The sequence below is a fragment of the Etheostoma cragini genome, chromosome 23 (genome assembly GCF_013103735.1).
Source record: "Etheostoma cragini isolate CJK2018 chromosome 23, CSU_Ecrag_1.0, whole genome shotgun sequence".
Classification (NCBI taxonomy): Eukaryota; Metazoa; Chordata; class Actinopteri; order Perciformes; family Percidae; genus Etheostoma; species Etheostoma cragini.
The window spans coordinates 3,444,054-3,457,050 of NC_048429.1; the positions used below are offsets into that span (position 1 = coordinate 3,444,054).

The window sequence follows — 12,997 nt, forward strand, 5'->3', positions numbered from 1 at the left end:
TATATATAACTGTATTACAAATAAAAAGTCATGCATTCAGTGTTTCAAAAAGCAGTACAGAAGTAGGTCTATTAGGGGGGAAAAATTAGTAAAATGATGTAAGAGATAGGTTAAATATGAATTTGGAACTGCTTTGGATACTTTTGATAGTTTAATCTGCAGCAATGGATCATAATTTATAAATGGATCTTAAGTTGTATATGTAAAATCTTGACAACAATAGCTCTTAAAAAATTGAAGTTAGGTAAAAACTACATTTACTTCTGAAATGTAGTAGATTTGAAGTATGAAGTAGCATAAAATTAAAATAGTCAAGTAAAGTTAAACTTGAGTGAATGTACCTTTTTCCCCCACTGTAAACGTGTAGCATCAAAATATGCGTGAAGTACCAGAAATAGAAGTACTCTTTATGCAGAATGGCCCATTTCAGAATCATGTATTTATATTTTAATGTTGAATGTTATGGCTGGTAAGTGTGATTAGTGAGCAACTGTTATATTAATACCAGACGTCCATGTATGGACACCTGTGTGGCCCCCTGTCCAGCCCACGTGGAGTCTGATGAAAAGCTAATGTGGGGCGCAAATGAGTGCTCATATCCACGTTTCTGACTAATTGGCTTTGGAACGCACACACAAAGTGATGCTGCTGATGCTTTTACACCGATTGGATGCTCGGCTGCAGCCTTTGTTGACAACATTGTTGGTGTCCATACAAAACCAGTGAAATATGCAAGCCAAATAAAATGCAAGGTTTTAAATTCCAGTTCTGCTTTCCACATGGCCGTCTACTCCCAACAATGGCTGCTTAATAGCCCATATAAAGAAAAAAGGGGCAGGATAAAAGCGTTGAAATATACAGTATGTAACATGAAGCTTTAAATTGCCACCACTTGGATCATGGTTGGGCCTGTGTGAACAATATAAACAACCCTGCGCAGACTGCAGTGTGCCCCCCTGTGCTCAGTAGTGGTACAAAAAATATGCACAATGTTCTTTCCGCTCCGGCCCATTTGGGTCAAGCTCGACTGAACACAGCGTGGCTTTGGCCTCTCTGTCTGCTGTGTAATCGGACCATGACCTGCTTTCTGAGCTTCTGACCCATGTCCGATAAACAGTGAGCCAAATGAAATTATCTCACCTGTTCACTTTGTTCTGTCTGTCCTGGTTCAGTCATCATTCCTACTCTTTGTAGAGAAAGAAACCTGGGATCTTTCTCTGAGATTTAAACTCCCTGTTTCCAGACTCTGTGCTAAGCTAAGCCATAGCACAAAGTATACAGAGCTATGTGGTACAGCCATGAGTGTGGTATCTTCTCATTTAACTCGTGGCAAGGTGATGAAGCTAGGTCTTTCAGCTGTGAGGTTTGTGAGTCCCATGCTTTACACTTCCTGCATTCATGCACTCCACAGGCCCATTCCCTGTTAACTTTAGTCTCTCAGCTTTCCTCTGCAGACTTCAAAGGGCTGTTTGGCATTAGACTGGAATGATTCGACTGGCCTCTTCAACAAAGCTGTCTTCCTCCAAATGATGATACCAACAACTAAAAGGCTTGCCATCACATTGTGGTCATTTGTTGTCTCTTTGCGTTCATATTTCAACTCTGTGTGGTCTCTTTTAGTCTCTTTGTGGATTTTTTGTGTCTCTTTGTGGATGCGTTTTTGTGTTTTTTGGGCTATGTCTTTTTATTTTTTTTGTTTTGCATCCTTTTGTGAACGCTTTGCATCTTGTTGTGGACGTTTCCTGTTTTATTGTGGTCTCTTTTCATCTGTTTGAGGTTGTTTTGGGTCTCTTTGTGGACACTTCTTTGTCTCTGTGGCTATTTTGTGTCAGTTTTATTCATTTATCTTCACTTTGTGGTCATTTTTGTCTCATTGTGGTTGTTTTTTATCTCATTGAGATTAATTTGGATCTCTGTTTAGTTGTTTTGTGTCTCTTTGTGGTCGCGTTCATATTTTAATCTCTTTGATGTTTGATCTTTGTGTTCCTTTTGCATCTCGTGGTCGTTTTTCCGTCTCTTTGTGATAATTTGGTGTTTCTTTGTGGACACTCTTTGTCTCTTTGTGGTTGTTTCGTGGCCAGTGTCACCCCCTGGCCCTGCCCCTGCTCCTGACATACAACCATACACACATTGTTAACATGCCATGCAACTGATGGACAGATTGATTAATTACACAGGGGGCCAACTCAAAAGGAGAGAGAAGAAAACAGGCCGAATGATGTAAGGACATGAGTATTTCAAACATGCAAAGAAAGCTCTATTGCAATTTTAGAGGAATTTTTGACAGAACCAAGCCCTTCACTGTAGTAAGTCAGATGTTGGTTTCATTTAATATATCAGGTTTGAACTTGTTGAATGCTTCAGTAACAGTTGAACTCTTTTACACAGTAAAATGAGTGAAATCTTCAGACTCTGTGTGTGCCTGGAGAAAAATAGTTGCCCAGACAGAGAGCCGAGACGACCCAGATATGACAGTCATTTTACTTTCTGCTCCTAATAAGGTCAGAGTTTTATAATTACTGAATAGTTCTTTGACCAGGTTCATGTTGAAGTGAATCATTCTATAGAGTATGGTGTTACACACACAGCATAGTTCAACTCAGGGCAGACAGAGAGACTGACAGTGATGCTGGATGTGCAGTAGTTCAGAAGAAAAATATGACTCACCCTTACAGTTATCATGTGACACATTTTAAAGAATGTCCGTTCAAGCATATTATTATCATTTCAGAGGGAATAGCCCACCTCATAAAGTAAACCTTAAAGAAGGTCAACTTGTAAACGATTATTTAAATTATAAATGAGTTATTTGACAGAAATAATTTGCGAGGATTGACTTTTTCTTGTTTGACTGTGAATGGTAAAGAGTCAGGGACAAGAAGAAGGCTATTGAGCTGTGTGTTACAGTGTAGACCTCTCACCACTAGGTGGCAGTATGCACAAACAGGAAGACCCCTCACAGGTCAAAGTGTTTTACTTCCTGTTCGGCGGTAAAGCGTGTGCTACTTTGCGAAGTACGAACGTACTTGTGACGAAAACATACCGAATTTATTCATTCCCACACACATTTGACTAGAACAGAAATGGTGAGTACATCTTACTAATGTTTACCATCAACTACTTAGATATTAATTGAGATGTATTTTGCTATCACTGCGCAAAGAATGTAGCCTATTTGCTAGTTAGCATTAGCTGCGCTCGCTTCTCATTCTTGGTTTTAAGTGAATGAATGAATGACTCTCACGTTTACTCTCAGAAGCTACATAAAATATAGTATTTAGTTACTAAAGTAGTACTACGGTTCATGTCTTCGTTTATTCGGCGGCGTAACGTAATTTACAAGTGAACCAATGCCGCCTGTTTGGCCTTATGAGTAGAAAGAAGGCCCACCAAACTCGATTCAAAAATCTTCTAATTAGCATGGTGCTTATCGGCAAGCAGTACATGTATACTTTCCAGAACCTGCTCCACCTAAACGCTAGCTTTATTTTTTTAATTTTTCCCGTGAAGACATTATTGTTTGGGTTGCTTGGCTGTAAAGTGCGCAGTCTTACTGACTTAACGTTACTGTTGGCTGAAAACCGTATGAACAAAGAAGTGCAAAAATGGGTTTTCTCGTGAAGCATTTTGTCTGGGGTTGGCTGTAAGTCTGTACAATACAGGCTACACCAGCTGTAGCTTTTCACTTTGGGATACATCCAAACAGCACAGCAGTAACACGTAAATAATGACTTAGAATTGTTCTACCTAATGTTACCTTGTTTACTGCCATATATTGACAGACACTGTTTTTGTTTTTATAGGGTATTTAAAATAAGGACTGAGTGTTCGGCCTAATTTATTAACATTACATCGCCACATGTTCAGGGGGAATGTTCACTAGATGCATGTTTTCATATGACATGCTGCTGATATGCCAAGCCAAAATTATGTGTCAGATTTATAAAACTAAATTTGGCAGGACCCGTCTATTTAGAGAAAAAATATTTGCAACAGTAAGCAATACCCTGGTTAATGTTGGCAATGCTGTCACAAAATACATGCATAGTTATGTAACATATCTGAAAGGTGGTATAGTAAACTGTGTATAATAACCCGCCTCTTCTTTTGTCTCTATAGAGTTTACCTTTGAACCCAAAGCCATTCTTGAACGGCCTGACAGGCAAGCCGGTGATGGTGAAACTGAAGTGGGGTATGGAGTACAAGGGCTACCTGGTGTCTGTGGATGGGTACATGAATATGCAGGTGAGAACTATATATTGTATAATATGTCTTGTTCCACAACAATTGGTATTCATCAACACAGATATGTGCCGTCCTTGCTTGCACAAACAAAATATTGTGTTGCTCCACTGGTAAATCAAACACAAAGCAGTTTTGTTCATTTCACATTTAGGTCATATTTTTACTTGTTATTCCATCTTTTCACACCTGCATGTTTCCTCATGTAAAGAATTAAGCATTATATATATATATATATATGTATGTATATATATATGTATGTATGTATGTATATATATATATATATGTATGTATGTATTTATATGTATACACACACACAGACTCAACAACAAAAGAAACACCCCATTTTCACGACACTGTATTTTAAAGATACTTTTGTAAATATCTAAATAACTTTAGAGCTCTTCATTGTTAAGGGTTTAAACAATGTTTTCCATGCTGGTTCAATGAACCACAAACAACTGATGAACATGCATCTATTGATTGATCGGAAAAAAAATGACAGCTTAAGGGCGGTAGGCAATTAAGTTCACAGTTACAAGAAAATAGAGAGGAACGTAGAGAGACCGTTATACTGACTGAAAAACACCAAAAGAAAGACGCCCAGGGTCCCTGCTAACCTGCGTGAACGGGCCTTAGGCATGGTGCCAGGAGGCGTGAGGACAGCAGATGTGGCCACGGCAACACATTGCAATGTCCTTACTGTGAGACCCAGGATGGCAAAAACAACCCCAAGAACTGGCCAGTCTGGGGCAGTACACGAGGGGGAGATGCCCTGCAGTACTTAATGCTTAATACTAAGGGCCACTTTTGATTTTTTCTGACCTAACATACATTACACAGTTGCAAGTATTACATGTTCTGAAGTATAAGTTGTGCGGACAGTTTTTTTCTCTTTGCGATTTGATAGGATTGTAATACACCAAGCTGTACCATTCAGATCAGAGAGCACGATTCCTCCTTAACCGCGCAAATACGCCCTTATGAGTGACATCTTAACCTATTTATATTTACATGTTTTCTTGACAGCTGGCAAACACAGAAGAGTATGTGGATGGAGCATTGGCGGGCCATCTTGGTGAAGTGCTTGTCAGGTTTGTCAACCTAAAAAATCTTTTTATCTTTATTCCATAACTAGTTCAGTAGAATCTATATTAGTTACTTAATTTTGCATTTACTGCTTTTCAGCAAGGTAATTTAAAGTAAGATAATTATGTTTTTGAAGGAAAATGCAACAGTTGCTGAATCTGGCTGCTAAAGAGCAGTTTCTGCCAAAACGATACACAGAAAGTTATTTTAATGGCTCAATTGTTTTTCCTTACTACCTCAGCTAACTTCTGTTAATAATTAACGTGTCATTTTTCAAAGGAATCAGTGGTGGTAGCAAAAGGAGCAGAACATGATCATGATATTGTGGTCCTGTCTTAGTGTGTGCTAACAGGTGTGTTTCATACCCACAGGTGCAATAATGTTTTGTACATCAGAGGTGTAGAAGAAGAGGAGGAAGATGGAGAAATGAGGGAGTGATGCTTAGCCCTGTTGTGTGATTGTACCTTGTAGCTGAGATGATGTGTGTTTGTGTTTTCACCATGTGAAACAAATGAACGCCTGCGCTTTAGGTTTTTTCTTCAAGCAGTTTTGAAAATGTTTTTCTTTTTTTTTTTTTTTTTACTGCAATTTTATGTTGTGACTTTGTGATACAGACACAATAAAATGATTATTGTACCCTTTCTTAAACCTGATATATTGTGGTTTTTTATGTAATAACTAGTGCTGTCAGTTAAACGAGTTATTAATTTTGTAATTAACGTTCTTTTTGGCCCAGCAAACTTCTTTGTTCTGGAAACATTTTGCCTTCAGACAAGATTATATGTAAAATGTGATTAATTATCATTATTGAGGTAAAATGTGCAATAATCGTGATTTTGATTTTAGGTCATATTGTGCACCCCCAGTTGGAAGAGTGTAGGGGCCAGATTGGAATTGGCCATGTGTATCTAACAGAATATGTAAATTTCTCTTCAATGATTACTGGCTGTCGGTGGCAGCAGCCCCCCCCCCACCCCTTACTGTGCACTTTAAACTGTTCTCCTGAACAAATATTTGCCTGTTCCAAAAGTAGTTGAAAGCCAGTCACTCTGAAGTTAAGTGTTTCTGCTTTGGATGTATCAAAATGTCCAAAAATGATAGACTCCTGGTGAAGAATGCCAAACTGGTGGTCCTGATCTGCAACAACGGAGAGAAGTTCTTGACCAAACATGGCATGCAAAATCTTTCTGTGATTGAAAATGGGAGCGTAGTAATAGGGAGGTAAGCATCTGAGATTTCTTCACACCATGTAATAAGCATGTGCAAGCACCTGTTAAATATTGAATGAGTTAGTGTAGAAATGTTACACAAATGGTTATTATTAGCATTGGTTATTAACTGTGTGACTGCTCTTCATACCTGCATACTAAATGTCAGCACAGCTTTAGTTGATCTGCCGGTTTTAAAAGGCAAATGGAATGGGACGTGTCCACACTGGTGCCCCCTACAGGCTGTAACTGCTCATTACTCCAAGAAAATTACTGCTGAAAACTTTAGACATTTTTCTATAAATATCACTTTTAAAATGTATTCATTAATAACCACTTGTTACTTGGTTTAGTTTAGTTTCTGGACATTTAATCTAGTTATGTTTTATACTGGTGCTATTAACCTACCACTACTGGGGCACAATGTATAGTTTGGACTGAGGGTGTTTACCAAAAGGTTTTTCATCTGTTCGCTTGCCATTGGTCTAAGCTGTACATTGTCAAACTTATAGTTGTATGTTCCGGTGCAAGCTGGGCTTTAAAGTGACTTTAAAACAACCAATTTCTTCATCCAGTGATGGGCTCATTAAAGCTGTGGGGCCTGCAGAAATCATCAGAGCACAGTATCCAGAAGGGACCTTTGATAAAGTGATTGATGCTTCAGGAATGTGTGTCCTGCCTGGTGAGTATCGGCTCAGCAGAGGCTAACATCCAAGCTTTGTGTGTTGGGACTGGATTTTTGGACTGGTTTTACAATTACATGAAATCAGTGATTAGTATTTTGAAAATCTTTTTGTTTCAGGGTTGGTTGATGCGCACACCCATCCAGTCTGGGCTGGTGACAGGGTGCATGAATTTGCAATGAAGGTAAATCCCATTCTGAAAGTTTGTTGATCTCACTTCCACAACTGGTGCTACATAGTTTTATAAAATCAATGTTACTCTTGCAGCTGGCAGGTGCCACCTACATGGACGTGCACCGGGCCGGTGGAGGGATCCACTTCACGGTGGAGCACACCCGAGCTGCCAGGTCCTCAGAGCTGCTGGGCTCCCTCAGCAGCAGGCTGGTCCGGATGCAGCGAGCAGGGACAACCCTGGTGGAGTGTAAGAGCGGGTACGGACTGGATCTGCAGACTGAGGTGAAGATGCTGGAGGTGATCGAGGAGGCCAGACGCACCCTGCCCATCAACATCTCCTCAACCTACTGTGGAGCCCACGCAGTGCCTAAGTAGGGACCTTCCTCAACACTTCTTATTTCCAGTGTTGTAATGTAACTAATTACAAATACTACGAATACTCATTTTCACGATCCTGGGCTTTACTCTGTTATTTATATTTCCTGAAACCTTTTAAATTTCTTTCATTTTTACTCCACTACATTTCCTAAATAAAATGTATACTTTTACTCTGATACAATTCCCCCCTAAGCATTTTTGTTACACTTTACTTGCAGGAAATGTTTTTGTAATTTGGAGTGAAAGATTCTTCCTCACAAAATTGACTTTGAATGTGATGTTTAAGAAGGTGTGAAAATCCTGCATGTTATACAATAAAGTTCATAATCAAAGTTTTTTTAACTCTTACTTTTAATTAAGTACATTTAATGTCAGAAAATATCTTTTGATACTTTAAGACTGTTATTCAAGTAGTATTCCAAAAGGTAATTTTTTGGTAAGATACTCATACTTTTTTATACAAGACTGCATATTTCACATCAAATCCTGAAAGTGAATAACCAACCAATCTTCTCTCTTCTTTTATTTAGAGGGAAGACCGTTGAAGAAGCAACAAAGGACATCCTGCAGGTTCATCTGCCCCGACTGAAGGAGCAGATGTCTGCTGGGACTCTGAGAGTCGACAACATCGACGTGTTCTGTGAGCAGGGAGTGTTTGACCTCGGCTCTACTCGTTCCATCCTGCAGGCCGGCAAAGACATGGGCCTCAACATCAACTTCCACGGAGATGAGCTTCATCCCATGAACTCTGCTCAGGTATCACTTACTCCTAAAGCTGCGTTTTTTGGGCCTTTGAACCATTGTGGTTCTCATGTGTAGTGCACTCCGTTTATATCAGTAAGAGTAGACTAACTTCTAAATAACCTGTCTGTGTAATGCAACACAGCTCATCATGTTACAGCCTCAAAATGGCCTAAAAGTTGGATTATCATTCCTCTGAACCACTAAGATGTTAAAATAGAACTCCCACTTATTATTTTCCACCAAATCCTGTGAAAAATATTCGGGTCCTTAGTTGCCAAGTCTTTGTGTCTGTTGTTGGGTTCTAAGCAGGTTGTAAACCGGGTAATGGGAGTGATTTTTGGAGGCCTAACAATTGAGTTTTGGAAAATGTGCTTTATTTTACAGACAACATGAGATTGTTTTGATAGTCCATTATTTAATAAAATCAAACAATCTTTTCTGAGTTTCAAGGTGTCTTCAAGTTATTATTTATTGTTGCTATTAAACTTTTGTTTTCATCAGTAATGTTACTAAACATAAAAGGAGAGCTGCAAACAAGTATTTTCATTAATCTGCTGATTATTTAGACGATTCATTTGTTTTTTGGTATTTAAAGCTTAAAATAGGGAAACACTTCAATCATTATTTTCCAGAGCTCACATTGATATTTTTTTGTCAAAGCAACAGTCCAACATTTAAAGACATTCAGTTTACAATCATAAAAACTGAGAAAAGCAGCACATTTGTTTTATAAATTACTTTAATGACTAATCAATTATTAGAATTGCTGTTTTGTTTTTAAACTGATCAATTAATCAACTGTTAATTTATCAAATAATCTTGTTGTTAACCTGAGTGTGTATTTGTGTGTCAGTTGGGTGCAGAGCTCGGAGCCTTGGCCATCAGTCACCTGGAGGAGGTCACAGACGAGGGGATTGCTGCCATGGCAACAGCAAGAACCGCCGCCGTCCTTTTACCAACTACAGCTTACATCCTACGGTACTGTAACACCAGTAGTGGAATGTAACTAAGTACATTTACTCAAGCACTGTACTTAAGTTCAAATTTGAGGTACTTGTACTTTATTTGAGTACTTTGTTTTCATGCCTATTTAAACTTCTACTCCATTACATCTCAGAGGGAAATATTTTACTTTTTAGTCCACTACATTTTTTTAATAACTTAAGTTACTTCACAACATTTTACACAACATACAAAGGGCCTATTAAAGATGATGCTTTGTTTAATTTTACTACCAAACAATACTGTATATACAGGAAGAGCTAAAACAATTAGTAGATCAATTGGTTGTTGACAGAAAAATCGGATCTGAATACTTTCTCCACCACTTTGTAACACACAGAAATACTCCCACTGTGAGCTGTCTAATAATTTGCATGTGTTCAGGCTGCCTCAGCCTCGGGCCAGAGATATGTTGGAAGCTGGAGTAATCGTCGCCCTCGGCAGCGACTTTAACCCCAACGCCTACTGCTGCTCCATGGTGAGAACATACAAGTCTATGATAGTTGCAAACGGATCTCTTGTCTCTATCCTGTTCATTGGCGTTTTCCTCTCTCTGTCTTGTCTACGTCCTCAGCCAATAGTCATGCACCTGGCCTGTGTCAACATGAGGATGTCCATGCCTGAGGCTTTGGCTGCGGCCACCATCAACGCGGCCTACGCCCTGGGGCGCTCCCACACACATGGCTCCCTGGAGGTCAGCAAACACGGAGACCTGCTGGTCCTCAACACCACACGGTAAATCAGATGTCAAGATTAACACACACAGAAAGGTTTCTGAGCGTAAATAGCTCTGGTTCCTTTGTGGGAAATATTTGTTGAACAGCTGTTGCTTATACCAGAATCCAGGCTTGAATGAGATGCTGTTCACAAAACTTCCAATAGAGTGCTTTAAATACTTCAAACTACATTGAACACCGCATAAGAATTACACCATTCAGGGTGAACATTTTTTTTAGTAAAAGCAGAAACAATGAATTAATAGAAAGTTCTGTTGACAGTTTTCCAAGTTATTACTCTCAAACTGCATATATATATATATATATATATATATATATATATATATATATATATATATCACAAGCTAAAGGACCAGGTCTAACTAAAATAAAGATTGAACTGTGAAAACATATTGGTATTGTTGTGTAATAGTGTCTTTTAGTCTTATCAGCTTGCATAGATGTTTTATTCTGACAAATGAGTGAGACACCTTAATATTTATTGCTGATAACTGCGTGTTTTTTATGAAGTGTTTGTATGTTGAACAGACCCTCTCCTTTTATTGCAGATGGGAACATCTTATCTACCAGCTGGGGGGACATCAGGAGTTGATCCGTTATGTTGTGATTAAAGGAAACATCGTCGTTGATAATGGCAAAACTATGGACTTATAATCAGAAAAAAAATGGCGAAGGTGCTTTCAATAATTGTGATAGACAGCTATACAATATTAATATAATACTTGTAATACTACTTACAGACATTTTTTAAAATGTGTGTATGTTTCTGGAAACAGGGAGACCAGTAGCCTAGCTCTGTCCACTGTTTTTAGATAAAATGTTATGTTAACTGTTGACTAAAATCTGCCTTTCTATTCATCTATCTCTGTTTCTGTAAAGCAGTTATTCAGAGACTACAGCAGCAGAATAATTGTATTATCACCTCAGAAAACAGGTAACCTATTTCACACCTCAAGTGATCAAACAGGTTATTGATTGACATGATGTAACCTTTGTTAATGTGTAAAGATGACCTGGTGCTCACCCTACTTTGATCTGTATAATCATAAGAGCTGCTGTCTGACATTGGGGTAAAAGCAGATAACAAAACTATAGAGTAAAGCAGAAGAAAAGAAAAGTGTTGAAGTCATAGGGTCAGTAATTATAAGAGCAGTGTGTAGAAAAAGCAATTGTATAGTATGTATCTCGGAAAAGTTTAAAAAAAATCATTGTACAAAAAAGTCATAGTACAGTATACAGTTAAAAAGTCATAGTGTAGTATGTAGGGAAAAAAAGTCAAAGTATACCATGTTGAAAAATCCCCTGTATAGTAAGTCTAAAAAGTCAGTTTTGCATGTCAAAAAAAGTAAAAAAAATCATTGTATAGCATGTTGTAAAAAATGGAAAAAGTATGAAAAAATATGAAAGAAGTCATGGTATATAGGATTTCAAAAGTCAGTATGTAGAAAAAAAATGAAAATGTAATAGTATGTTTCCTTTATTTTGGTAGTCTGTTTTTCATTCCAGTCTGGTTTTATTTGCTGTCTTGTGTTTTCCCAGCTGTTTGATTGTTCTGCCCCGCCCTGATGTGTCACCTGTCCCTTGTTTGCACACTCTTGTATTTAGTGAATGCTAAATGTTGTAAATAATGAAAAACAGTCATAGTATAGCATGTCGAAAAAACATTTTAAAAAAGTCATAGTATAGCATGTCGAAAAGAATTAAAAAAAAGTCATAGTATAGCAGCATGTCGAAAGTAAGAAAAAAAGTCATAGTATAGCATGTCGAAAAAAGATAAAAAAGTCATAGTATAGCATGTGGAAAATAATGAAAAAAAGTCATAGTATAGCATGTCGAAAAAAATGAAATAAAAAACATAGTATAGCATGTTGAAAAAAAGAACAAAAGTCATAGTATAGCATGTCGAAAATAATGAAAAAAAGTCATGGTATGTAATAGTATGTTTCCTTTATTTTGGTAGTCTGTTTTTCATTCCAGTCTGGTTTTATTTTCTGTCTTGTTTTTCCCAGCGGTTTGATTGTTCTGCCCCGCCCTGATGTATCACCTGTCCCTTGTTTGCACACTCTTGTATTTAGTAAATGTGTAAATCTTTCTTGCAAATGTAAATGGAATGTTCTCATGTAGTTTTTAGTCTTGACGACTGAAGCGGTTTCATTACAAGAACCATTCACACACATTCGTACAAGGTGCCACCTTCTCATCAGATAAACATTCGCCACACATTTTCACTCCGACGGCAACTTAGGGCTCAGTGTCGTGCCGAAGGACACTTCGGCATGGAACTGCAGGGCCAGGTATTGAACCACCAACCTTCCGATGGCAGGCAGCCACTCTACCACGACCCTGTTCTTGTGTAAAATCAGCGTGCCGTCCAGTGTGTCAGTTCCCTTCTCTTGTTCTGTGCTGTCTTCTTGTCCTTTTTTATCACTAGTTCCTGTTTGTTGGATTACTTTTGTTTTTTTGGACATCCTTTCCTTGTTTTTGGTGTGAACTGTGGTTTTTTTTGTTCTACTTAATAAATCCTTAAGGTCAAACTCGCTCCAAGTCACGACAGCATGCCGAAAAAACATTTTATAATGAGTCCTAGAATGTCGAATGTATGAAAAAAAATCATGGTACAGTATGTCGAAAAATTGTGAATCATGTCAAAGAATGTTGAAAAAAAAGTCATAGTATAGCATGTCGAAAAAAAGTCATAGTATAGGATGTCGAAAAAAAGTCATAGTATAGCATGTTGAAA

The 12,997-nt window shown here is 38.1% G+C and overlaps 2 protein-coding genes across 3 annotated transcripts in view; both read left to right on the plus strand.

The window, feature by feature from the left end:
* Window positions 1-2,936: 2,936 nt before the first annotated feature.
* snrpf (small nuclear ribonucleoprotein polypeptide F) overlaps window positions 2,937-12,997 on the plus strand; it is a 17,038-nt gene continuing 6,977 nt past the window's right edge. Inside the window, exons 1-4 of one of the 2 annotated variants that reach the window (XM_034863838.1) lie at window positions 2,937-3,086; window positions 4,120-4,245; window positions 5,272-5,336; window positions 5,703-5,783. In XM_034863838.1, the coding sequence (XP_034719729.1) occupies window positions 3,084-3,086; window positions 4,120-4,245; window positions 5,272-5,336; window positions 5,703-5,769 (261 nt within the window). In that variant the 5' untranslated portion in view covers window positions 2,937-3,083 and the 3' untranslated portion in view covers window positions 5,770-5,783. Of the gene's footprint in view, window positions 3,087-4,119; window positions 4,246-5,271; window positions 5,337-5,702; window positions 5,980-12,997 lie in introns of those variants that run through there. The other variant, XM_034863837.1, reaches the window with a different exon arrangement.
* Window positions 6,314-11,119, plus strand: amdhd1 (amidohydrolase domain containing 1). The gene is made up of 9 exons (XM_034863834.1): window positions 6,314-6,552; window positions 7,115-7,221; window positions 7,342-7,406; window positions 7,490-7,767; window positions 8,305-8,530; window positions 9,372-9,496; window positions 9,905-9,998; window positions 10,095-10,255; window positions 10,806-11,119. The coding sequence occupies exons 1-9, from the start codon at window positions 6,416-6,418 to the stop codon at window positions 10,909-10,911; spliced, it is 1,299 nt and encodes a 432-aa protein (XP_034719725.1). The 5' UTR covers window positions 6,314-6,415; the 3' UTR covers window positions 10,912-11,119.

Excerpts from the sequence above, each read along its gene's own strand:
- amdhd1 (XM_034863834.1), top strand. The coding sequence starts at position 6,416 with ATGTCCAAAAATGATAGACTCCTGGTGAAGAATGCCAAACTGGTGGTC. Across the intron at positions 6,553-7,114 it reads GGGAGCGTAGTAATAGGGAG|TGATGGGCTCATTAAAGCTG; the intron begins GTAAGCATCTGA and ends TTCTTCATCCAG. Across the intron at positions 7,222-7,341 it reads AGGAATGTGTGTCCTGCCTG|GGTTGGTTGATGCGCACACC; the intron begins GTGAGTATCGGC and ends TTTTTGTTTCAG.